At 48.7% G+C, this 24707-nt stretch overlaps 1 protein-coding gene across 13 annotated transcripts in view; it reads right to left on the reverse strand.

Moving 5' to 3' along the window:
• Positions 1–24707, reverse strand: part of KMT2C (lysine methyltransferase 2C) — a 270064-nt gene that overhangs the window by 4836 nt on the left and 240521 nt on the right. For 6 of the 13 annotated variants that reach the window (XM_059172325.1, XM_059172320.1, XM_059172327.1 and 3 more), the window contains exons 43-56: positions 22234–23892; positions 17384–17596; positions 16512–16676; positions 14919–15060; positions 14619–14766; positions 13016–13194; positions 12738–12874; positions 11657–11906; positions 10221–10360; positions 9698–9805; positions 6772–7891; positions 5733–5869; positions 4498–4640; positions 4060–4228 (exon numbers count right to left, since the gene is read on the reverse strand). In XM_059172325.1, coding sequence (XP_059028308.1) covers positions 4060–4228; positions 4498–4640; positions 5733–5869; positions 6772–7891; positions 9698–9805; positions 10221–10360; positions 11657–11906; positions 12738–12874; positions 13016–13194; positions 14619–14766; positions 14919–15060; positions 16512–16676; positions 17384–17596; positions 22234–23892 — 4710 coding nt within the window. The remainder of the gene's footprint in view (positions 1–4059; positions 4229–4497; positions 4641–5732; positions 5870–6771; positions 7892–9697; positions 9806–10220; positions 10361–11656; positions 11907–12737; positions 12875–13015; positions 13195–14618; positions 14767–14918; positions 15061–16511; positions 16677–17383; positions 17597–22233; positions 23893–24707) is intronic. The other 7 variants (XM_059172332.1, XM_059172331.1, XM_059172330.1 and 4 more) reach the window with 5 other exon arrangements.

The following is a 24707-nucleotide window of genomic DNA, read 5'->3' on the forward strand; positions in this document are numbered from 1 at the left end:
CTTACCTAAACTCAAAGTCTTTTTTACTGAATATACTATCATCTGAAACAATCTTAATTATCACTTAAAATCATGCCATTACTATCTCACTTTGTATCTTTTACTAAATTCTTTTTTTTTTTTTTTTTTTTTTTTTTTTAAAGATTTTATTTATTTATTTGACAGAAATCACAAGTAGATGGAGAGGCAGGCAGAGAGAGAGAGAGGAGGAAGCAGGCTCCCCACTGAGCAGAGAGCCCGATGCGGGACTTGATCCCAGGACCCTGAGATCATGACCTGAGCTGAAGGCAGCGGCTTAACCCACTGAGCCACCCAGGTGCCCCTCTTTTACTAAATTCTGAAGGCGTATTTACAAAGCAGCACCACTGACTGGCTACCGTGTCCTGTCAGACCATCTTATCTTCCATGAAATTCATGTCGCGATCCGACCAACTAAACAGGCCAACAGCTATAGCTATTACAGGCTATTAGCTTCTGGTATTTACTTTATCCCATTATTGTTTCTTTTTCTTTTCAAGAGTTTATGTATTTGACAGAGAGAGAGAGCAAGAGAGAGAGATCACAAGTAGGCAGAGAGGCAGGGAGGGGAGGGGGGGGGAAGCAGGCTCCCCGCTGAGCAGAGAGCCCGATGTGGGGCTCGATCCCAGGACCCCGAGATCATGACCTGAGCCAAAGGCAGAGGCTTAACCCACTGAGCCACCCAGGCGCCCCCATTACTATTTCTAAAAGGATAAGAAAGGACAGTAAACTTAGTAAGAAGTAAGGCTAACCACGAGCGACTATTAATACTATAGTCAGGTTTCAGATTTGGCTAGGACTTCCTGGAACCCAGAGCGAAAGGAGAACCAAGAGAAGTTACTCTGCTTTAATTACCAGGAAAGCTGGAAAGAAATACAGCTCTTCGAAAGGCAACTTTTCCCCCAAAGGTTTGAGGGCGCAGAGGAAGATACAGGAATCTGGACCAGGGAGAACTGCGCAGGCCTCTCCTCTGGCAGCCCGTCCTGTCTTGCCAGTAGTAAATCACAGACTATGTGCACCTTTTTAAGTTTTCAGCATTACAAATTCTGGAAAAATATGGACTACTTCCTTGAACATTTGACACTTTCTCGTCCCACTGAGTTTCTGCCTTCTCAACTCCAGCTGGCCGGAAGACCACAGTAACCAAGTAGGGAAGAGCGTGTGCTCACTGGGAAGCCCCCACCGTGGGGCACACGGTACCATGGGCCCGTCTCAGAGACTTTGGTGTGTGAACTGAATTATCTTCTGGGAAAAGAAATTTTATGCAATATATCTGCTCAATTCCAGATATAACTTAGGTGAACGAATCAAAATACACAAAAAAGCAGTACGAATAGAGATCAATATAGTTTGCTATAAGAACAGACAAGATCATGGGGCGCCTGGGTGGCTCAGTGGGTTAAGCCTCTGCCTTTGGCTCAGGTCATGATCTCAGGGTCCTGGGATCGAGCCCTGCATTGGGCCTTCTGCTCGTCGGGGAGATTTCTTCCCCCTCTCTCTCTGCCTCTCTGTCTAATCGTGATCTCTGTCAAATAAATAAATAAAATTCTTTAAAAAAAAAAAAAAAAAAAAAGAACAGACAAGATCAATGGAAAAGAATGGAGAATGCAAGGCGATCACGCACATGTGAAACTTTCATGTGCACTGCTCACACAGCCGTACGGTGGTGTTATCACTCAGTGCGATACGGACGGGTTACTACATGGGGCTTCAACTAGTTACTCAATGGAACAGAATAGTCTTAAAACACTTAAAATTTCTGAAATCTGGAAATCCAAGAGACTACAAATATAATAAAATCCACTGTCTTAACCAAGACGAGAAGCTATAAAAAATTATGTACATTCGACTATGCAAAAATTCACTTTTATAAGAAAGAAAATACCAGACTTCCTCGTAGGCACAGGGTGCGTGGTGGGGAGTACATCTCCCAGCCAAGGTCTCATGAACTGGAAAACGGTCGGAGGAGGATGCGCAATTCACAGCAGAGCCGATCCGAGCGGCAAGCCTGAAGCGCGGCCAGTTCGTCCGCGGTCAGAAACCGCAGGAAGGAAGCAGGACCAGGCGGGCGGAAACGCGAAAGGGCAGCAGCACAACAAATGGGAAAGGAAAGAGACAGTTTCCCAAATGCAGGAGGAGATGAGCTATGACGGCCTTTCTGGCAAAGCAACAAGGTCTCCTAACACGCCAAGTACACACATCCCTCTGTGAGATTAGCGGCGGGCACGCTCTGCTTCACTCTAGTTCAATGTCCGGGAACGTCACGCAGACGCCGAGGAGAACGAAAGAACGAAACAGAGACACCAGGTGGCTCTCGAGGGTTCTCTGGGGTCAGCGAGTGCAGAAGCCTGCAGCTCAGTCGACGCGAGCGGCTCCGCGGGGAACATCCGTGCACAGACGAGGCTGCGTGGCCAGGACAGCGGCACAACACGCAGACCCCGGGCCTGAGCGATCAGTGAAATGACCGTAAGGGAGTAACAGTGACGCAGAAACAGGACAGTAAGAAGTGAACGAGCTGCTTGGGGATGTTTAAAATCGAAAAGGAACCGATGTGGCAGATGAGAAAGACACACCCCCCGGAGTGGCCACAGGACCCCCGGAGCTGGAGAGGCTGCATTCTCGACCCAACAGCAGAAGGAGCAGAAAGACACCATATTTCTAATAAGGAACATGGTACCAGATGAGACGATCAAGAGCAGAAAGAGCTCTTAGGTGACTTTTTTTAAACACAAAAGAAAGCTCTGTAGATACAGCAGAAGCCAAAGAACAATGACAGGGGAACCAACACCAGACGGGGGAGCGGAGGGCTGGTGGGGTCACAGGCTCCCGTCTGTTCACACTGGTCCTCTGGGGGCCCCACCGCAGGGGCCGGACCGAAAGGCATGCCTTAGCAGGCCCCCGTGATGCGGCAGCTAGCCTGGGCCCACCGTGTGACAGCCCCGACCTCATGCGTTCAAATTTGTCTACAGGTTCAAGAAGAAAGTAACTGAGGTGGGAACTTGCAGATGATCAACACGGAAACATTTCTCAGCCTGAAGGCCCCGTGCTCCAGGCTGAAAAGGGTCATCAAGTAAGGAAAGCAACAAAATAGAAAATAACCCAAACTTCGGCACATTTTTTTGTAAAATGTCCAAATATTAAGACTAACAAGAAGATCCTACAGTCTTCCCAAGAGGAGAAAACGTTCCCAAGAAAGGAACAAGAATCCGAATGAGTACGGACAATGGAACGTGGATGAGATTTTCACTGTGAAGGGATCCCGGGGGGTGAGTGGGGCTGGGGAGGCGGCGGCAGGCCCGACGGCGGTGCTCACGGGCGCGACAGCAGGTGGAAACGGGGGGCAGAGACAGCGTGGACTTGAGAGAGCTCTCCTGGGGGGGGGCAGGTCCGCAACAGAACCTGAGGGTGCCCTGGATCTGGGCAAACTGGGGCCAAGGTAAACAACTCGTGGATGGGGAAACACTCAGGATAACTGGGCTCAGGGACAGAGACATTTGGCAAAGTGAGCTCTGTGCCTCCATCCTAGGACACCCAAGGGAGATGCGGAGCAGACTAATCCGCGGCTCAGCGCGTATGGACTGTGGAGGTAATTTAAATGCTGAGCCCACAGATGACCCAGAAGGTCCTCCACACTCTAGGCACCAGAAAACACAGTGCTCTCGTGAGAAGACGGCTTCCGGAGGAGAACCCCACACACTGCTGCACCTGTTGAAAGTAGTTTCGCTTGTATTTCTCACGAGAATCTGAAACAGCTCTAGTGAGCGCTCCCCAAACCCAGTGAGCGCAGAACACCGTGCCCCCGACTGCCCACGAGCCCTCGCTGAGACACGGAGATGCGAAGTCCAGTCTCCCCACTGGGGGAGGAGAAGCATCCAGGGTCGTATTCAGTCGCTGGTGCTACCAACGGACAAGACGGGACCGGATTTCCCAGACGTGATGCCCAGCCTCCGCCGCGGGAAGTCCTTTGACGACGCGACGCCAGCAGCCCGGACGGCCAGACCCCGGCCCGGCCCCCGCCTCCCAAGCCCAGCGGCTCCTCACCTGGATGCGGGAGCGGGCCAGGTAGACGTTGGACTTCCACTCGGTCTTCATCTTGCGGTACTGCGAGGACTTGGAGTGCACGAACTGCTTGCTGTAGGGCGCGTTCAGCTCCCCCGTGACCGTGCTCTGGAAGGACTTGGAAGTGCTGGTGCTGTTCAGGGTGTGAGGCCTGCGCGCAGTGGCACGTCAACAGGAAAAAATGAAAGGAAAACTGAAGATATCTCCGAAGAACGCCCAAAGCCGAGCGGGTTCAAACTCTCACTGACAGGAACATACATGGAAAGCCGCCTAGCAGAGCCGCACGGCGAGTTCTCTGACGCGGTCGGCACCGACGCAGCCAGAGACGGCAGGTTGGTAAGCAGCGGACAGAGCAAGCACAGAAACCACTAATACGCCGGGAAACCCTGGGCTGTACTATGTGAAGTTAAAACAAAATACCTTAACACAAACCTCTTGACATGGGCACTCATTTTAGGTTCGGATCGGGCGCAGCCTGTGGGGTTCACGGCGAGGGGGAGCTCCATGAGAGGGTTGCGGCCGTACCGGAAGGCGTAGTTCTCACACGCCTCCACCCCCGGGAGCTGGAAAGGAGCCAAACAGACACAGGGTGAACGTGCGTGATCAAGACCGCGACTGTCCTGAGCTGGCCTGGGGAGGGCCCGACCGGAACTTTCCGGAAGTAACTTGTCAACATACTCCCTGTGAACAAAATGGTCTTTTAACGCGTGTCCTGGTAGCCAGCCTGCACTCAGATCTACTTCAGCACTAACACCCGGAGTTCAGTTTCAAAGCAGAACGTCGTCAACCCTGGCAATTGCTCCTTGAAGAAAAAGACTAACCCACAGAACCGCCACAGGCCAAGCCACACACGTGCCGGCGCCACTTTAAGATCTGACTATCCCGACCCAGTGTGTCCTGACTTACAACTTCGCTCTTTCAACTTGTGTATCTGGAATTTAAAAATTAAATATAGTTAAAAATTATTGATATGGTTTCCTGTCTTGATTTCTTGCTTCTTCCAATTTGACTGCAATGAGCTAGGTTATCATACTCAGTTCCCTGAGAGTGTAGATGATAAGCTAAGGTTTATTTGTAAGACAGTTTTATGTTAAAGGCCTCTTCTAGAATATACTTCTTGTGAAATATTTCTCTACAGACATAAAAGATGCACATCACTTTAGGCAAGGCTCCACCGAAGGAAGGAAGCAGACCTAGAACTCAGTGGCTTGTGGGGTGTCCTCTGCTTCTCCAAAAAAACAAAAACAAAACAAACCCCACCAACCATCAGTGATTTTTTTTCTTGCTCAGGATAATGCCTTATAACCACACAACTCCTCAAAAGCATTGTGTGTAGACTCACTGGCAAACGTGTTAATCATCTTAGTCTTCAAAGACTACAACGAGAGGGCAGAGAAGACCATGTGCTCCTGCGGTCGCTGCCCAGCCCTGCTCTTCCCTCTGCCTCGTCTGCCCCCGCGCAGAGAACCTGCAGTGTGTGAGCCACCTCAGGGAGAGAATGCCACCATGCACTGAGGTGTCCCCATGAGTCACAGATGGCTTGCGACACGAAGAGAGCAAAGCGCTACCTCAGAGTATCCTAGCGCAGCCCGTGGGGACCGCCACCTGCAGTGGCAAAGGCAGTCCCACTACCACACCCGGCCCGAGGCACTCACGGACTCCGCGATCCGCGCCACTGCAGACACTGTGAGCCCAAACAGGTCTTCTCCCTTCAGATACGCCGGGAAAAGCTGGAGCATTTCCGACTGTTTTCTCACGCATGCCACGGGCTCCAAAATTTTATCCCAAACACCTACACAGGGCCCAAACAGAAACAAAACAATTTAGAACGCACTTGCTCACCGCTGAACACAGAGGACGCAGGACGCGGCACAAACAGCCGAGACGGGCAAACCTCTCAAAGACAGTTTCCAAGTCAAGCCTGGGGGTGGTGAACCGACCACCCTACCACCTGCTTATCAAACGACAGTTTATTTTGAAGACTTTACGGAATTTTAGGGAAAAGAATGTGTTACATTAAGGAAATAAAACAGTGAAAGTGGAAAAGAAAGTTTAATGTAACAAATCCCAATAAGAACTGGATTCATTTTCACACGAGGCATATGACTTTGTATTTTTAACTGATCAGCCCAATTAGCAGTATCCAGAAGTAGGTTTCTTTCCTCTCAGATTTAAATTAAAATAGGAAATTCATATTTCCATTGGAATTATCTTCAGGGCATTTTCATACTTTTTTTTTTTTTTAAAAAAAACAGCCAGAGTTAAAAAAAAAAACAATTCCCCGGTACACATCAATAAAATGACAGCCTATGCTCAGAACGAAGAGTCCAACTTCTAGCTCCAAATTTGTTCAGTGTCTGGTAATCCTCATACAAGGCAGTGCACCCCGCATGCTGTGAACACGGTTCTGACACGAGGAGGGTCCCCGACACAAACAGGCGACCCTCGTCCACAGTCACTGCTTTATCACTGAGCGCTCACACACATATTCTGACTGTGGGTGCGCAAGTCTAGCAAGTGCTGACGAGACGGCCCAGCACAGCCGGCAGATACAGCGACACAAAGAGGCTAAGAGTCACATTTGGGAACCAAAAAATGCACATCTGTTTTCGTACAGTCTGAAACAAACAACAGAAAACGCGGCCATAAAACGTCAGCGGCCGGCTCTGCAGGGCACGCACATGTGGGTCTTACCTTTAGGAGAGGAATCACTTAAGACCAGATCCTCGTGGCCTTGCTCCACGATCCTGATGACGAACACGGGGCGCCCGTCCTTCTCCTCGATGGAGCACAGGTAGCGACAGCGCCGGTTGGCGTAGCGGGTGCTCCAGTACAGGCGGCTGGCCTCGTAGCCCACGGGGAAGAGCGCTTTGGGCGAATGGAAGGCCTGCATCTGCTGCGGAAGCAGCTGGCCAATCGTGTGGAAGATGAGGCTTCCCACGCGGAACGTGTGGTCGCGCTCCCCGCGCTGCACGATGCTGGCGATCTGTCGCACCTCGTCGCGCTGGACGTAGACCCGTCTGAAGACGGCAAAGTAACTTAACTCCTGCTCGTGAATTCCCTTTGGTTTGTGCATGGGACAAAGCATCGTTTTATCCTTAAAAAACATGCATTGTGCTTTAATGGCGCAGGTGAAGTGGTAAATGTTGGCGCAGCGGAAGCGGTGACAGCCGCTGGTGGCGCCCATCTTGTGGCAGAAGACGCACTTCATCTGCAGGCCCCTCCTCAGCGCCAGCTCCACGTTTATCAGGGCCCCCGCCTGGGTCTCGTAGACCTCTGTGGACCACAGCGCACAATTCAAGTGGACCCACAGGTCTAGGTCAAGGTTGAGCAGTCTTGCTGGCCCGTCCGTCAGCCCGTCCCCTTCCTCGTGACAGAAGCAACACTTCCGATAGTCTTTGGGCACGGGGTCCGGTTTGAGGGAAGTGCCCAGTTTCTTCAGAAACTCATCTATTTCGTCCTCACAAGGCGGTTTGAAGCCCCCCTTGGGGATGACGATGTGGACACTCCACTTCTTCCACTTCATCCCTCGCCACTTTTTACTGATGGGCCGACAGTCTTCAAACCCGCCATGCACAGTCCTGAGCCGCGGCTTTAACTTGACCGTTACCTTGAGCTCGTCTGGCTTTGCCTCTACTTTGGCTGCTTCAAACGCTGGAGGGAAAGTGATGGGGGGTGACGCGGGGGGAGAAGCCTCCTCCTGGAGCTGCGGGAGGCAGTGCACGTCCAGAGTGGAGATGTTGTTGCTGTATTGATGGAATGCTCTGGAAGGCGTCTCCTTCACGGGCGACGGTGGCAACGGCGGAGCAGATTCCTGCACAGCGAAAGAACAGAGGAGTAAGAAGAGCAGTTGGTCCCAGAGCAGGAAGCCAAGCAGCAGGGGGTCACAGGGCCTGTGCCCCGGGAGGGGTGGGGGACAGGGGAAGGGTCACACGCAGCAGAGGTGGACAGCAGACACTGCCCACGGTGCCCACGGGCTGATGAGAGCCGGGCCATGTCAGGAATCCTGCCCCAGGCCTTCTGGACCAGGCTGTATCTCTGGAGAATGTTCTGCTCCTAAACCTTCTCAGACACTCCTCTCTGACCATAATCAAGCCAGAAAAATCAATGCTGAAGAGAGGAGCTATCTGGTTTAATTCGTACAATGGAACGGTGCTTTCCGTTGGACCAAATAAGAACTTCAGAACGTGATCTTCTCTGAGCTTATCCGCACTCGGAAACCCACGTCTGTCCATCTCAGGCGGAACTCGTCGGCATACGTATGAGGAAAGAAGGGGCAATGGTCCCCCATCAAATGCATCGTCTGGAACCCCTCCCTGCGGCTGCCCAGCTCTGATCCTGCTGCTGGAAGCGGTGAGCAGAGAGACAAGCGCCCAGACTTTCTGGGTGCCCTCAGGTTTCCCTGTTCTCACACGACCCCTCCAACTGGGCATCTGAGAAGACACACCTCACATAAATCCAGGAGCAGGCAAGAACTGCACACCAAATTTTAAAAGTATCTGGTAAAAAAGCAATTCTTCCTCTTACAGAAGTTGACACAGTAATTTTTTAGAAGACTGTATTTATTTATTTTGAAAGCATGAGCGGGGTGGGGGTGGGGGGAGAAGGCAGAGGGAGGAGGAGACTCCGTGGAGTGGAGCAGGGAGCCCCGCCCTAGGCCTTCGGGACCAGGCTCTATCTCTGGAGACTGTTCTGCTCCTAAACCTTCTTGGACACTCCTCTTGATCCCAGGACATTGAGATCACGACCTGAGCCGAAGACAGAGGCTTAACTGACTAAGCCACCCAGGCACCCCAGCATATTTTAATTTAAAGTCTAAATCTATTTGGCATAGAGCTTGATTTCATTACACTGGAGACGACCGCAGCCTCGTCTGCAGCGAGGAAGGACTGGCGGCATTCCCGCCCAAGCAGGCTTCCTTTAACACAAACAGTTCAAAATGTTTATCCAGGGGCGCCTGGGCAGCTCAGGGGGTTAAAGCCTCTGCCTTCGGCCTCAGGTCATGATCCCAGGGTCCTGGGATCGAGCCCCGCATCAGGCTCTCTGCTCAAAGGGGAGCCTGCTTCCCCTTCTCTCCCTGTCTCTCTCTGTCTGCCCCTCTACTTGTGATTTGTCAAATAAATAAAAATCTTAAAAATAAACAAAAACTGTCAATCCATCAACCACACATTGATACACTTAATTCACACAGAATCAGGCACCACAGACCATTTCCACCATGACATGAGCAACATCTTTCTCCCCAAAATACAGCAGTGGGCTCACAACGTGTCTGCGAACAGGCTTTCCCATCAGGGTAAGAGCAATAAAAGCTTTAAGTCCTATTATTGTAATTAAGTCAAGATATTGGTAATTATTTCAGTAAAATTAAAGATATTAGTATTGGTGTTTTATTTATAAATTCTGAACTTTTAAGACATAATTCAAGTCTACCCCCTACCCACCGTCAAATAAGCTGAATTCATCTGAAAAAGCAGCACAGGCTGCCCTTCCTCGGGCATGCAGCATCTACCAAGATGCTACCCAGAGTCTAGGAAGCTCTTCTGTCCATAGCGTAACCCCAAACCATGGAAACCACTCAATATACGCTGTTCCCTGATGGAGACGGTCCTCAACTTACCTTGCTTTCTGAGTTTTTTGCTTGTGTGGTTGATGCATAAAGAATGAAGCAGTTATTACTACAAAAGACGATGTCCTTCTCCACTCTATTGGAGCTTTCTCGGGAATCCTGTGAGGCAAAGAGAAACGTGTGGGAATCTCGAGCCAAAGTTTCCTAAGAACACGTTCTATCCATTGTTGGTTTTTATGTTCTGTTAAAAGTGAAAGTAGTTCTCTATCTTAAAAGTAAAAAAGTAACTCCCTGCCAATATTTAGCATATAATTTAGCCAAAGAGAAAATAAATGTATAAAAATAAACTTTATTATCCGTATTTTACTCTATTCAGACATATGGGCGTCTTATAATGTCCAATTTACCCGTCTGCTGTCACCGTTTGGTTTTAAGCTAAACACGTCAAATATACACTAAGGCTCCTGGGCAGAACCGGAGTCCCACAGAGCCGCCGTGACCGGGCGGGACACCTGACACAGCAGCGGAGCACCATAACCAAGCGGGACACCTCAGCGGAGGGACACCCTAGTACCTTGCTCACAAAGGCCAGGTCTCTGAACGACTTGCGCACGCCGCTCCCGAGGACCACCACCTTGCAGTGACAGCACCACTGCGGCCTGAGTGCCGCACTGTCTGCTCTCCCGGGACCAGAGTCCTTATATCCGGAGAGACCTAAGTGCAGAAGACGGCCATTAGGGAGCCACATTAACCAGCTACCCGATGCAGGTGTAAAGCTAAATCCACTCAGAACACGGCTCATCTGACATACCTGATTTTATTCTTTTTTTAATAAAAACCTTATCTCTCAAGCAGTGGTTACAGGGCAGCTATTACGCGTGTGGCCCTGGAGCACAGAGGGACACACCTGTCCTCACGCAGCTGAAACAGCGCTCACACACAAGGGGTGCGAGAGGACACCAATCCGCCACGAGATCAACATTCGCCCTACATGCAAAGCGAGTGGGGCAGGGGACACTACCTCTGCTTGAGGGCTAGGACAATAAAAAATGTTTTAGGAGAGACGGAAGAGATACATGTACAAGAGTCCTAAATGTGATCCGGGAAGTCGCCGAGGGCTAAGGAGAGTCCCAGGGCCAGGAGACAAGCGTGGTCAGGCACACTCGGGGCGTACCATCGCGTGGGCTGTGGAGGCGGAAGGCAGGACAGGGAAAGTGAGTGAGGCGAGAGCAGCCTGGAGGCCGAGCCTGGAAGCCCACACGGGCAGCTCTGGGTCAGAGTTGGTGGATGAGGAGTGAGGCGCTGCCAGGCCCCAAGAGCGCGGCCAGGACTGAAACAAGAGTCCGAGGGAATGGGGCGAGGCAGCAGCCCTGGAGCAGCTCATCCGTGGGGAGAGCAGGGCTCGTGAGGACAGGGCACTGGCCCAGCAAGACGCAAGTGGGGGTGCAAGGCACAGAAGGAGAGGGGCACAGTCACAGATGCTGGCCTCGCGTGCACCCGGAAGCCAGGCCGTCGGGGCGGCGGGCCCTCCGGGAGACACAGAACAAAAGCTGCGGAGGGCGAGCAGCTCGCAGAGGGAGCCGGCACTCCGCCAGTGCCCCGGTGACTCTGACTCCCAGCCACTAAGGTCAAACCACAGCACAGAAGACGGAGCACCCACAGGAGGCCCAACTACCCAGGACTACATACCAACACGCCACTACCTGTTCAAAACTAAAGTGGGATTTTATTTTAATTTTTGAAGTAAGATGTAAAAAAAATTTTTTTTAAGATTTTATTCGACAGACAGAGATCAAAAGCAGGCAGAGAGGCAGGCACAGAGAGAGGGGGACACCGAGCAGAGAGCCCGATGCGGGGCTCGATCCCAGGACCCTGAGATCATGACCTGAACCGAAGGCAAAGGCTTAACCCACTGGGCCGCCCAGGCACCCCTTTAAGTGAGATTTTTAAAGAGAATAAGCTTGTGAGTGGAGAATGAATCTGAGGTTAACAAAAGGCAGACTGGCTCACCATTGCTTGTTGGAGGGAAAGGCCCATCGGGCTGCTTCAGCCGGTACGAGCTGGCTAATCTGGGAGGGTTTGCAGGTCCTGGCGGCGGCCCACGAAGAAATAAATGCTGTCGACACTCCAGGCCTGGGTTTACTCTGTGGCTACCGACCAAACCCATTGATGGAACATCTGGAGCATTACTGACCTCATAGCTGTTAGGAATTCGGACGTGAAGAAGGTCGGAAAATGCAGCCACCACACTGCTAATGTTCTAGAACACAAGTGTAAACACAGAGTTAGCCCCGGAGGCCACAGTGAGCCACAGGCGTGGGTGAATGCCGTCTGCCGGACATGCACGGTGCGAGCAAATCCAGCCACTTTCACTTATACTTAAGAGTCTCAGGGGAAAAAAATAATCGTTTTAATGGATCAGTACCCCCATCAAGCTTTCCTGAGCAGAAATCCTCACACAAGGATCCCAATTAGCGTGACGCATTTGTGCGACCGTTCAAGTATTCGAGCTACGGTCACCACTGCAGGAGGGAGGGAAACCTAGGTCTCACCGCTGGGCAGAAACTGCCTCGAGTGGACTTCGTCCAGTGCCAGGCAGAGAGCGCTGTGTCCCTCCCCCCACCCACCGGGCTAAGCTGTACCAATGGCCAGAACGTTCTATCACTGGACCATAGTGTGGGGGCCAACATCCTCACCGAACCAAAACAGAAAAAAATTCTCAGGAATTTATTAGCATTTGATCGGGGCAGCTGCTACCTGGACGTTCGCACTACTCCTGTAAAACTGAGCGCCGACCAAGTTCTTTCTCACGGCTCTATTTTCTATGTGTAGTTCTCAAGAGGTTTCTCTCTGAAGGACACACGCTTTACCAAGAACATGAGAACACGAGCTTCATTTTGGCCTGGCCTCCCCGGAGAGCCACGTGACGCTCACTCAGGGTCTCAGAAGCAGCCCGGACACCTGACCGCTCGTCCTCGCTCTGGGGGCTTCTGCCCGCCACGACCCTGCTGTGCATGTCTCGCTCTAAGCCGCCCGACGCCCCGTAAGAACGTGGACAGTTTATGATGTTAAAAAGGAATTTCGTCTTTACCTCGGCAGCCGTAGGATGCAGGGTTATTGCCACAGATATAAGACCCGATCTGGGACCGTTTGGGGATGAACCAAAAGGTGGTGTGAAAAATAAAGTGCCTGGCTCAGCTTTGATGTCATTCCTTCTCGATTCCAAACCTTAAGTGGGGGGAGAAAGAGGAAGGAAGGAGAGAGGGAAAGTGGGGAGAAAGGAAAGATGACGGAGTGTTAATGGCTTTTCAAAATCAAAACGTGAACGTCAGTAAACCGGCAGATGGTAACGACAAGTACTTTCTGTACCTTTCCCAGCACTGCTCGGAAGAATCGGAATAATGGGCGACGGCACGGGCTCTGGAGGCTCCTCTTTGACCAAGGACAAATCTGGGTATCTGCTCACTTCCATCCCCACCACACTCTCAGGGGAGGACGAGGGAACAAAACTGTCAGGAGTGTCCCGATCAGCACCGTGATCCTGAATCCTGAGAGAAGAACACAGATTACACGGTCGACATGGGCACGTCCACCACTGGGGGCTTCCTGCAGACCCAGCCCTGTCCACGAGCGGGACCAGGAGGTTCCCCTGGATAATGGCAATGACGTAAGAAGCCAAAGAACAGGTTCGGGGCCAAACAAGAAATCTCTCGGAAAAAGACCCAAGAAACACATCCAACTATGCAGCAATTTAATGAACTTCAACACCAAAGTGTAAAAGACTTGCCAAGACGTTCAGATTACCACATAGCAGAAGAAGGACGATACTCACACCTCTGGCTAGTTCCAGGTCCCTGAGACTATGGAACAGTCTGCAGCCAGAAAAGGAAAGAGTCATCTCGCACACCCCCACGGGCACACCCGCAGAGCCCTCCGGGCTGCTGCTCGTAGAGGCAACGGTGGGGGGGGGGGGGACCTTTGTCATTAGAGTTTCACAGGCCTTTATTTCTCCTAATTGATCAAGTACAGTGGAAGAAGGGAATAGTCTAGCCCAAGAATCTAGAGGTTAACTAGGGTAACTGAGGTCAGGGGGCAAGTGTGGTGTCAAGCCACTGCTGTAGGGTACCCCCAAACCTGGGGTCTCCCAGCACCCCCAAAAGGAGACACTGTTATGTGGAGAGAATTTGAGCAGTAGCATTATGAGGAGACCCAAGAGTGGCTTCAGCTTCTAGAATGGGTCCCTGTGAAGCAGTAGTGCCCTACCCTAGGGCGCAACACACGCATATAACTGCCCCCGATTCAGGGATCGAGCAAGCTCCAGCAGCACAATGCAGAAGAGAGCAGGGAGACTGGATTCTAAATCTGGACAAGTAACGTCTTTTTGGCCCACAGTTGTCTCCTTGGTGGAGTAAGGGACTTAATCTACATGATGTCTCATCAAGCAGAGGGCAGTTATCCGATTAGCTAAAGGAGAATCACCGGACGAAGTACATGAGAACCTTTCCTAGACCTAACGAGGTGGGGTGTGGTTACCTACTAAGGGAAACGGTTTCTCCCCAGAGTCTTGGGTCTAAAGAGCTAACAGAAAGAAGTACAAAACTGGACGGGCCAGTCCTTAAATCCTCCTCCCCAAAGGCATTCTCCAGGATCTGTGACTGCTGCCCTTTGATTTCAGACATCTGCAAACATCAGTAAGTGACAATGATCTCCGAGATATTTTGCATACAGACTCCTACTGCCTTAATGTCCATTTACGTGTTGAACTTAAACCATCTAAGAACTGAAAAATGTACAAACTGATTACTTTTAATAGTTAAGAATGTCTTATAAACTAAGTCCTAGAGAAAACCATTCAAATTTTCACCCCTTCCATGTTTTTACATGCTATCCCTGCAATCCGTACAGACACGCTATATACATATTTTTTAAAAAATGAAATACCTAAAAAATGTGCAAGAAAAAGAACTTCTACCTTAATTCTTCCTGATTATTATGAGGAGGTGTTGGCAGGGAAGCTGGAACATCCACTGTCTTGGGGCCTTGAGCAATAGCCCTGGCCAACAAGTCATCCTGGGGTCTGAACGGCAGCTGAAATGGTTTAGGTCCTAGACTTTTGGTAACTGGAAAAGCGAAAACACAACCAAAAACAGATTTAGTCAAAACGGATACATGGGGGAGAAGAGAAGGTCACGACTTGACTGCCTTTTCACCAAACACAGCTGAGAAAGGCACACTCCTCAGAGGTGTGCGACTCAGAGCGGTACGGTCATACCTTCATGGCTCATTAATACTCCAGCTCTTCCGGCAAGTTCTTCAGTTGTCGCAAAACCATTTGCCATCTTCTGACAAGCCATAGGAGGTGGTGTAGGAGGAAGAGAGGCAGGGGGTGTTGGAGGATTACTTAAATTATTCTGCTGCAGGAGACCAAAAAATTTTAAATTATATGCTACAGAGCAAATATGCCATGACCTTGCTAAAACTTAGTTCTGTGAATTTTTAGCACATGGAAGCAAGGCTACAGAAATGTCATCAAGACGCATCTTCATTCCTAAATGAACACCAAGAAGAAAAATAAATGGACAAGGCCAGGAGGTTTTTTGGTGGGAGAAATACTCGGGCTTATATGGACCAGTTCGCCATTTGCTTACTCTGCCCAGCTTGAGTACTTGAAATTAAGAACCAAAGTAACATTATTCTATTCTATACATCTTTCAAATTTCATTGTTATAGCCAGTGAAAGACAGCTTTAAAATTCCACCAATAAATTGCAGAACGTTCTCAAGAATTCCATTATTCAATTCTCATTAAGATATGCCCCAGGTCCATTAAAAGAAACAAAAAACAAAAACAAAAAAACCTTGAGAATTTGTGGTCCTAATCCTATCATTACAACTCATAGCCTCAATATTAGAATCTGGACTGTCCAAAACCTCTGTAAGATGCGAAAGTCTTAGCAATAACACGGAAATGGCTGACTCGTTAACAAACGGGAGTCCCCTCCAAACACTTCTCTCTGCTTAGCATGTCATCGATTTGTCATTGTTCATGGATGGGTCCGTCTCTCAGGGATTGTTGGAATCTACCAATAATACCGTGAGAATCGAGTGTAAGGTGAAATTACAAATCTTGCAAAGATCGGGGATCTCATGAAGGTAATGAAGTGTGTTGGAGAGCAGCTCGCATCAGAAGAGAAGGCATTTACAAGAGTGAGGACAGGCTCTAACTGAAGAGAAAAAGCCGACAATGACAATAAATGGAGCGTCACAAGAGAATGACTTTAATACTAAAGTAAGAAGAGAAGCCCTCCAGAAAACTGATGATACTCTCAAATATTTTTTGCAAAAAGATCATTTTACGTAAGTCAGATGTGAAGTAAGAATGTCTAAATAAGGCTATTATAAAACGTTGCTAAAACAGTAACCCCAAAAGATAAATTTGAGTTAGTTTGGTATTTTAGTTTAAGAATTACTGTCTAGTTGTATTATTACCTAAATCATTAGACAAAATACACTTTTCAATTATTTTCATTTCATTTTCCAGGGAAAACTGCTAACTACATCTTTTATTCTATTTACTATGTATTTGGATTCTTTTTAAAGAGTTAATAAAGGTTATAGGAAAACGGGTATTTTCTCTACCATGGAAATACATAAGGGATGTTCTTCACTATTTGTATTCTTACCTATAAAAAATTACAAATATTTATGTTAGAAACTCTTCATCCAGGGAAATTTTCACCTTTTAGCTGAACTAATAAAGTTTAAATGAAACTTCGAAGATTAGATGGAAAAACAAGACAAGCTCTCCCAATTCTGATATGGTATCCAAAGAGGAAGCAAGGTAAGACCTTGGCGAAGAAACATACCTTGTAGATCAACTGAGAATAGTAATCCGAAACCCCTTCAAGGGTAGCACTGCCAAAAGTTCCTAGAAGTCGGCTCCCACTATTAAATTGGCCACTGCCATAAGGAAGAAAGTGCGCAAAGTTCACTCCAATGATTGGTTCCATTAGAGGGAGCAGAGAGAGCTGCTATTAAAAAACACATTGAAGAGTAATGTACACGGTCAACAAAACAGAGCGTTTCGCAACTTTTCTAAGACCCAAGGCAACTTAGTCCAATAAGGCGTGACAAAAACAAGACTTAAAAATTTCGAGTATCAAAATGCTAGAGTAAGTAAGTGAGAGAGACCACAGAATCTCTAGGATATATTTAAAAATGAGCTTTACTCTCATCTGTCTTAAAGGGATGCTACCAGGCATCTAGCAAGAAAAACATGTTCCTTATCTTTGCTCAGCAAGAATCAGGGCATGAAGGGAGGCCAGGGACCCCCAGTGGCACTCTTAGGGGCTGTCTCCCACCTTCTGTGACAACCACAAAGGTATAAGAACAGAGTTTACTGCGGGGAGACCGGCAGCTGCATTTCCTTGCATCCAGAGTCACAAGTAACACAGACAGTTTCTCTTGGTGCTGAGGCTGCTCCTTCTGACCACAAGTAAATCCTGACCGTCACCTACCAATCCATCTGTCTTACTGCCATTTTCGGGTGCCAATAGGATATGGTGTGGTTTTGCTCGCAATCAGGAAATCTACTAGACTCTTTGTTGAGACATCATTTATCTTTATAATTACTTTACTTAGGAAATATGGCGATAAGAGAAAATTTCAGTTTAACGGGGTTGAAAACGCATTTGACGCCTCACTTGACTTTTTAAAGGAGCTGCTCCGAGCGACTCACCTGCTTCAGGTGGGTAAAGGAGTCGGCGGTGGCGTACATCGCTTGTTTCTCCTCTTCATCCTTCTTCCTTTTCTTGGAGCGAGGTGCAGCCTTCTCCCCTGTCCTCTGAGTCCGTTTGCTTCGAGGTTTCTTGGTTTCACCTCCTCCATCTGTTTTTGGCAATTGGTTGTTGCCACATCCAAAACCACCTTGCACTGGAGCCCCCAAAGTTCGCTAATGTAATTGGAAAGGTCGAGAGGTAAGTGGACTGTGCACGCGCCGGCCCCTGAAGTTCATGCCCATCCAGTCCTGTCCCATGACGCACCTTCCTAACGGGTACTATGAGTCAGGGAAAGGCAGTGGCCTCTTACGGTCTGTTTTCTGAGTGATCATCCCCTTTTCAAACACTATTCTCAAGTACAGAAATTGGTAAGTTGCAAAGCTTGCAGAAAGACCAGAATTCTTAATGTGGCTACTCTCCATCTCAGAGCAAGCATTACTCCTTTGGTGGGACCACCAGGTGCCAGTGCAGACCGGCGCTCCCTGGTCCTGCTCTCTGGAGACTGTGGGGAAGGTGCGCTCTTGGCCGGGTGCCCACGACAGCCCCTGCACTGCGGTCCTGGGGAGTTCTTTTGGGTTTCCCTTAGGAATGGGTGAAATACAAGGTCTGTCCATAGCCTATGCACCTTCGCTGAGAGGAACAGCTAGCCTTGGATCAGTAAAAATAAACAAGGCCGGACATTCAAATTAGCTCACGGTCACAAATGTGACTGGGTAATAACGGCTCTATACTTAAAGTCCATGAGAGGGGCTACACGTACGCTAGCAAATGAGTGCCCCCGCCCCTTTATTTAAGCCTTTCTCTTTACTTAATGGCTAAGAAGAAGTGAGAATAAACCAGTCCTTGAAGAGGTTCTAGAAGGTACTGCTGTCAATACCTAATAATATGGAAATATTTTTAGGGGCCATTGTTTTAAAATGTTACAGTTATACTTTGTTAGATAGGTAACTAGAGTTGCTACATGTATTTTGATGTATTCTGCACTGAATCTTTGAGTGCTTGAAGATTACAGTTTCCGGTTTTACTCTAAATGGCTTGGACAACGCATGGCAACATTTTTTTCTGTAAACAGACCAGCAGTAACATTTCAGACTCTGCAGTCCAAACAGCACCTGTCGTAACCACTCAACTCTCTGCCCGGGCAGCGCACTCAGCAGAGAACAAGTGTGGCCATGGTCCAATGAACTTTTAAATCCATGGACACTGAACTTGAATTTCATATAATGTTCACATGTTGTGAAATATTACTCCTTAGATTTTTTTTTCAGCCATTTGAAAATGTAAAAGCCATTCTAAGCTCAACAGAAAGGGTAAAATGTCCAAGCAGGCTCAGACTACACATCCCAGGACGAGATAATGGTTCTCAAAAAAGCAGTCCCAGAGTAGCAAAAGGAGTACCTCCTGGGTGGGGTGCGTCAGAGATGCATCTTCCCTGGTCCCACTCCAGACCTCCTGAAGGAGAAACTCTAGGAGTGAGGCCCAGCACCCTGTGTTTCAACAGGCCCTTTAGGTGATGCTGATATATTCAAATTCTGCCCCTCTCCATGTTCATATGCAGAAGAACCACCATGGCTCTTATTAAAGAACACATTCTGATTGGAAAGTCTGTGCTGCAGATTAACATTCTGCATTTCTTAAGAAGCTCCCAGGTGAGCTCAATGCTACTGATCCCCAAGGGCTGTCCTTTGAGTAGCAAGGACCTAAGAATTTCTTATTGGGTTATAAGAGATTAATAATGTAGTTGTTTATTAAGTACGTTTAGGTCAAGCACTTTAAGTGCACTGCAGACATTATCTCTAATCCTCACAACTACCATAAAAAGCAGGCATTATCACATTTCAAAGAATACTTCTAATTACAGGAGAGCACAAAGGTTAAAAAATCATCCAAATGTCTGCCTGAGATAAAAAGTTAACATTTTAATGTATCTGTGTTCAGTATGTTACTTATGCCTACAGACACTGTGTTAAAACACAATGGACACGCTTTGTATTCTTTTATTTTAGTGACCTGACACATTGTTTCCCATAATATTAAACATCCTTATATAGCATAAATTTTAGTGGCTGCAACAACAAAAAAGAAAAAAAAAACAACACTTTCAGATATAGCTTAAAGAAACAATAATTTAAAAAAAAAGAAACAATAATGTAATCAGTAACTACTATACTAAACTTACTTTCTCTGAAATTCTCTCATTTTTTTTCATTAATAGAACATTAGCTATGCATGTGGTTGCATCTTTGCATATTTTAGAATTTTATATTCCTATGCCAGATTCCTCAATTTGTAATCAGTAGGTCAAAGGTATGTACCTTTTCCAGACATTACCAGCAGAATGTGTTTTAACGGTTAATCCTTGCAGCAACCCTACATAACAGGGAATACTACTACTCCTGCTGTGTACACATGAGGAAATCAAGGTATAGAAAGGGCCGAACATGCCCAGACCATCCTCCTGGTAAGTGATGACACATGAACTTTATACAGGCTGAGGAAGAACCTCCTAAACCTCCCAGGAAGGCCCTACTACTCACTGCACAGCAACCAGGAAGGTGCTCTTCTCCTAACCCCAACTCACATGTGAATAAGCAGACTGAGCATGGATGAAAACTTGGTCTACCCAACTACCGCCACAGTAATTTTGCCTGTCATGTGACTAGAAAGTAAATGGGATTTCATCATTTGTAAACTGGGGGTAATAAGTGTTCCTGCCAAATGACTAAATGATATCTCAGGCAATTGCTCAGCATAGGATACCTACCTGGAATATGGTAAGGCACCATTACCCTTAGTAATAAGGCACCTGACCCCTTGTCACCCTCCTAAATGGATATGGGAATATGTGACACAGTACAAACATGTATACATCTACAAGTGATCTCACTCCTTTTTCTATCATAACATCCTCTCTATATAACATAATCATCAGTACTAAGACTTCAATCCCACACACTGGGTACTTATGTGCTAATACTATACTAAGTACTGAGAATACAAAGGTCCTCAGGACATAGCCTCTGCCCTTCAAGAAGCTGTTGCAGTGGCATTCTAAAGACTGCTATGTGAGCACATGTGCATCGGCGCATCTGCAAATGGCTGAGCTGAGAAAGGTCTAGGGAAGATGATTCTAGAACTGAGTTGTAAAAGAAAAGAAGACGTTGGCCAGATGTGAAAAAGAAAGGATAGCAACTGGCAGAAACAGCTGCAAATGGCCCCACGTGGAAAGGTGAATTCAGAAAGGCCTTCAAGGGGATTGCAAGCAGTTAGGTATTCCTACGGGGACAGAATGCAGTGGAGAAAGTGGTTAGAGACGGGGTAAATTGGTGGCGACAAATAAGACTGAAAAAATGTTACCACTAAAGTTTACAGAAGTTAACTGAATCTATCAAGGCAGCAGCCAAACTCTACAAAATGGTCAAACACACAAATAAGAGAAAACAAAGAGTAAGAACACTTGCTACAAGAATGGCTTCATTAACAACCTTAAAAATGAAAATCTGAACAAATTTACCACTTCAGCCCATTCAATTAAGAAATGAAAATTGGGGGCACCTGGGTGGCTCAGTGGGTTAAGCCGCTGCCTTCGGCTCAGGTCATGATCTCAGGGTCCTGGGATCGAGTCCCGCATCGGGCTCTCTGCTCTGCAGGGAGCCTGCTTCCTCCTCTCCCTCTCTCTGCCTGCCTGTCTGCCTACTTGTGATCTCTGTCAAATAAATAAATAAAATCTTTAAAAAAAAAAAAAAAGAATTGAAAATTGTAGGGGTGCCTGGGTGACCCAGTGGGTTAAAGTCTCTGCCTTCAGCTCAGGTCATGATCCCAGCGTCCTGGGATCGAGTCCCGCATCAGTCTCTCTGCTCAGCAGGGAGCCTGCTTCCCTTCCTCTCTCTTTGCCTGCCTCTCTGCCTGCTTGGGATCTCTCTCTCTCTCTGTGTGTCAAAAAAATAAATAAAATCTTTATTAAAAAAAAAAAAAAAAGAAATGAAAATTGTCAAATCCCAATGAGAAGCGTTATAGGGAAAGCTTTATGAACGACGCAGCAATGGCACTGCGGCTTCTGGATGGCAAGGAAGTGAGAGCGCGGGAGCAGAGCAGCTCCTGCAACCTGGGAAACCCAGCCTGGCTGAGAGCTTAAGGCAGTTCAGGGAAATGCAGGGCATGGAATCCTGTATAGGTATATTTAGAAAGTACCTCTTCATCCATTTAAAAAAAAAAAAAAAAAAGGCAAACTCAGTGTTTTGTACCTTAAAAAGGGCAGAACAGTAATACATGGGAAACTATAAAGATAAAATAGTAACTTAAAATAATGTAAGATTCCATTTGTATAAAACTAAGTATTAATACATTGTAACACAATTGATTCCCAAAACGGGTTACCCTGAGAGCCCTGAGAGTCCCCATGGATATGAATGGGTGCAGAGCTCTCCTCTGCATTCCAAAGATGTTAATGGAAATTGCATACTTATTTGCAATAAAGATACAGACGTTCACTTTTTGCTTCAGTTAGTTAGATCATCTCAATGCAGTGACCATCAGCTGACAGCCACATGTCACATATGAAATGCATTACTAGTACATGTCTTTGATTTCTGAATAAAAAGCAAGCAAATTATTACTTAAAATGGTTTAAGGGTGGGAGTCAAAACATGGGCTCCTCAGAAGTATAAACAACAAAATTAAAGTTTGTCTTTTAGAGTAAAAAGTTGCAAAGCCTTGTTGAAATTAGTATCGTGGCTGGCACCAATCTGCTGCGGCTAGAACTGAAAACAAACAGCAAACGGGATTTGTGGCTTTTAGGGAGCACACTTACCAATCCTTCGACTGGGTTCTGCCTCTCAACTGGTTTGTTATCCTTTGTACAGTCTTCTTCAGAACAAAAGCTGCCTTCAGGTTTTTGACTTAACAGGGAAGATGATTTTTTATTTTTCAGCAGATGTTTCAGAAGTTCATTGCCCGACTCTCCCTTGGCAGCAGGGGCCCCAGCAGACTGGGGAGGACTCTGCCCCGAGGAGATGGGCCCGGCCGCTGCTCTCTCCTCGGCCTTCCTCCCTGTCTGCTCCCCCGGCTCAGGCCCGTCCTGGCCCGGGCACTGCTGCAGCGGCTGAGCCGACTCTGGTGTGGCCTCCTCGGCGGCGGCAGGGGGTTCCACGGAGAGCTTCTCTGCCTCCGGGTTGGCACACGTCTGCGGATTTGGGGTTCCCTGCGGTAAGTCCCCGTGGGGCAGTTTGCTTTCCAACTCCACGCCCTGCTGGCCGGCCGCCGTGCCGGGAGTCGACGGGCGGCCGGGCTCGGCCGAGTCTGGGTCGGGCTGCGGCGGCGGCTCGCTGGGCGTGCTCACCGTGGGCGTGGAGGTAGTTTCTGAGACACTTGGGGTCGGTGGGGCCGTTATGTCGGAGTGGGGGGTGGACGGCGCCCTGGTGGATTCCACATCCTCGTCTTTCTTCTTCTTTCTTGTTCTTTTCTTTTTCCCTTTTTCTTCGGGGATTATGTCGGAATACAACTGGATGAGAGACTGGGCCGACCCCGGGTAACTCTGTCCATGGGTGGCGGCAGGGTCTTGGCCGCAAGGGAGACTGCTGTTAGCCACCGCAGGGGCCGCAGGGAGGGCAGGTGGGAACGGAGGCCGCACGGGGGACTGCGGGAAGCCGGCCCCGGGAAGCCCTCCGTGCACCTGCTTGACAGCATGGAAATTCGGGCTTCCGCCAGGTACTGAGGGTGAATCAGGAACGAAGGGGGGCGGTCCCACCTGCCTTCGCTCAGCGGTTTGCAGGAAAGTCTGAGCGGGAGGGGAGTTCATGGGTGCCGGCGGCACGCTCTGCGGCTGCGAGCCCGGCCCCATCGGCTGCTGGTGCTGTGGGGACTGCTGATGGGGCCTGGGAGGCGGGGGGAAGTCACAGGGCAGGTCGGAACCGAAGAACGGCATCTGGGAGCGCAGCGGGCCGTGAGGCTGCACCCCGCCCTGCTGCAGAGCCCTCTGCCTGTCTACCTCCTGCATGAGCTGGATTCGTTGTCTTTCCTGCTGTTCTCGCAAACGTTCCTTCCGTTCCCGTTCCTGGAAGCTTTCACTGAACGGGTTATTGTCATCAAACTCCACCCGTGGTGGCGGTCCACTCTGTGGATTCGCCCCGGGCGCCGGCCCCGGGGCCGGTGTGCAAGTTCGTATTGGTAACTGGGCGACGGGAGGCTGCATCCTTGCGGGATTAAGGGGCAGGTGGGCGGCAGCACTGGGAGGCTGCCACCCCGGCAAGCCAGGCATTCTAGCAGGGCTAGCGTGGCCCGAAATGACCGCTGCGTGTGGCAGCGGCTGTGGCACCATGGGGAAGCCGGGCTGGCTCAGCGCAGGCGGGGCAGCGCCCGGGACGAGCGGCGGCCCGGGAGGCGGGGCCATGGCGCACTGCTGCTGCTGCTGCTGCTGCTTGATGCGGTAGTCCTCGATCAGCTCCGCGTGCTCCTTCTGCTGCTTGCGGATCTGGAAGCACAGGAAGTCAGGCTTACTCGTGTATCTACACCGCAGGGTCAAACGCGCTCGCTGGCTGGCGCCTACGGTGGGGTTATGTATAAAGCGCATCTTGCAGAGGCAGAAGTATTTTATTTTGCTTAGGCAGTGGCCAAAATCACAAAAAAAAAACCAGGATCAATATTACCTCAGAGTTCTTTTTAGAAGTTACAATTTGAGTACGTGATCCTGCCCCGCATCAGAAAGGCTGCATGGGTGGAACTCTTCCAATTTAAGGGATCACATACTCAAATTGTAACTTCTAAAAAAAAAAAAAACAAAACTCTGAGGTAATATTTTGAAAAGTTCCTAATCCGCTACTAATATAATGTCTGACTTGTGTTCAATTAATACATTCCAAAAACCCTTACGCCATCACGATGTTCCAGATGCTACGGACCAGTCTCAGTAAAGATGCAACCTGTGTCCTCCTAAGGGGGGACATGATGCCTGGTGCTACCCAGGATGCCTATTACAGAGGGAACCGAGCCCAGCAGTTCTCATGTTTTTAAGCTTATTTTCTTCAGTTTCTCAAACAGACTAGCATGTTCTCCGCACATAATGGTTTTGCTGGGTCTCCAGCAGCTGTATAACTCCTTCTTTCCTGACCAGGTGCCTGGCCGGAGCTGAAGAATTACCGTGGGACTGGGGAAGCAGCAGGGAGTACACAGAAAATACCCAGAACAGCACTAGGAATACAGAAAGGGGGTCATCCACACCTTTCCCCATGACATCTTAAAATATTTTTAATATTGTTATCAGTTGCTTATCTTAATGAGATCGCACTG

Source organism: Mustela lutreola, chromosome 4, assembly GCF_030435805.1.
Source record: "Mustela lutreola isolate mMusLut2 chromosome 4, mMusLut2.pri, whole genome shotgun sequence".
NCBI lineage: Eukaryota > Metazoa > Chordata > Mammalia > Carnivora > Mustelidae > Mustela > Mustela lutreola.